A 1,164-nucleotide genomic window follows, 5' to 3' on the forward strand; every position below is an offset into this window, starting at 1 on the left:
TTACAAATAATTGCACTAAATTAAACTGCTGCATGGAACAGAATGTAATATGCTATTAGTATTTTATGCATTGAATCCCACAGCTGTGCGTCTCTTGATAAGCGTTGCTTTGAGGACTCAGAGTCTGACCTCTCCATCATAACCTGCATCTACAATGACATCCAGTGTTAATCCATGAAGTTCATCCGCAGCTGCTCTCCATCAAAGCGTCTCATTCAGGAAGACAGAAGTCAAACATTCACGCCGTTATCAAGCAGCTAAAATAAAGCCAAAGGAGCTTGAACGAGTGTCTTACCAGCGTTCCATTGTTTTCCCGGAAAACGTCCTGGTTAATGTAGCTAAAGAACTTCTTTTCCAGCTGCAGGAGAACCTGTCAGAGAATAAAAACACATCTTCATCAGCTTCAGTGAACACACTTCAGCATCACAGAAATTATGCTCTATACTACGAATAAAGTGCATGGCATTGGTTAGACACTATTGTACAAACATTTGGGGTCAGTAAGAATATATTTTAACTAAATCAATACTTTTATTCATCAAGGACGCATTAAATTGATCAAAAGTGACATTTATAATGTTACAAAAAATTTCTGTTTCAAATAAATGCTGTTCTTTTGAACTTTCTGTTCATCTGTGAATCCTGAAAAATAAAATGCATCACAGTTTCCATACAAATATTAATGTTTCCAACATTGATAATAATCAGAAATGTTTCTTGAGCAGTAAATCAGCATATTAGAATGATTTCTGAAGATCATGTGACACTGAAGACTGGAGTAATGATGCTGAAAATACAGCTGCGCATCACAGAAATACATTACAGTTTAACAGATATTCACACAGAAAACAGCTGTTTTACATTCTAACATTTAAAAAAATAAAAAATCCTACTGATCCCGAACTTTGTGATAGTGTACAGTATAATAAAAAGCTTCATAATTTCCATGATTATGTTTACCAGACCTACACTAAATTATAGAATAATTATGGTGGAACCTGCAGTATATTGAAGATCTTCAACTGATGAGTGAGGAAAAAGTTTGTGAACCCTTGTGAATTACACCAACATTATATATATATATGTGTGTGTGTGTATATATATATATGTCTGTGTGTATATATGTGTGTGTGTATATATGTGTGTATATATATATATATATAT

The 1,164-nt window shown here is 33.7% G+C and overlaps 1 protein-coding gene across 1 annotated transcript in view; it reads right to left on the minus strand.

The window, feature by feature from the left end:
- LOC107754011 (type I inositol 1,4,5-trisphosphate 5-phosphatase) overlaps nt 1-1,164 on the minus strand; it is a 150,570-nt gene that overhangs the window by 26,555 nt on the left and 122,851 nt on the right. Inside the window, exon 11 of the mRNA XM_016570312.1 lies at nt 296-370. Coding sequence (XP_016425798.1) covers nt 296-370 — 75 coding nt within the window. The remainder of the gene's footprint in view (nt 1-295; nt 371-1,164) is intronic.

This window comes from Sinocyclocheilus rhinocerous, unplaced genomic scaffold (genome assembly GCF_001515625.1).
Source record: "Sinocyclocheilus rhinocerous isolate Xijiao unplaced genomic scaffold, SAMN03320098_v1.1 scaffold1494, whole genome shotgun sequence".
Taxonomy (NCBI): domain Eukaryota; kingdom Metazoa; phylum Chordata; class Actinopteri; order Cypriniformes; family Cyprinidae; genus Sinocyclocheilus; species Sinocyclocheilus rhinocerous.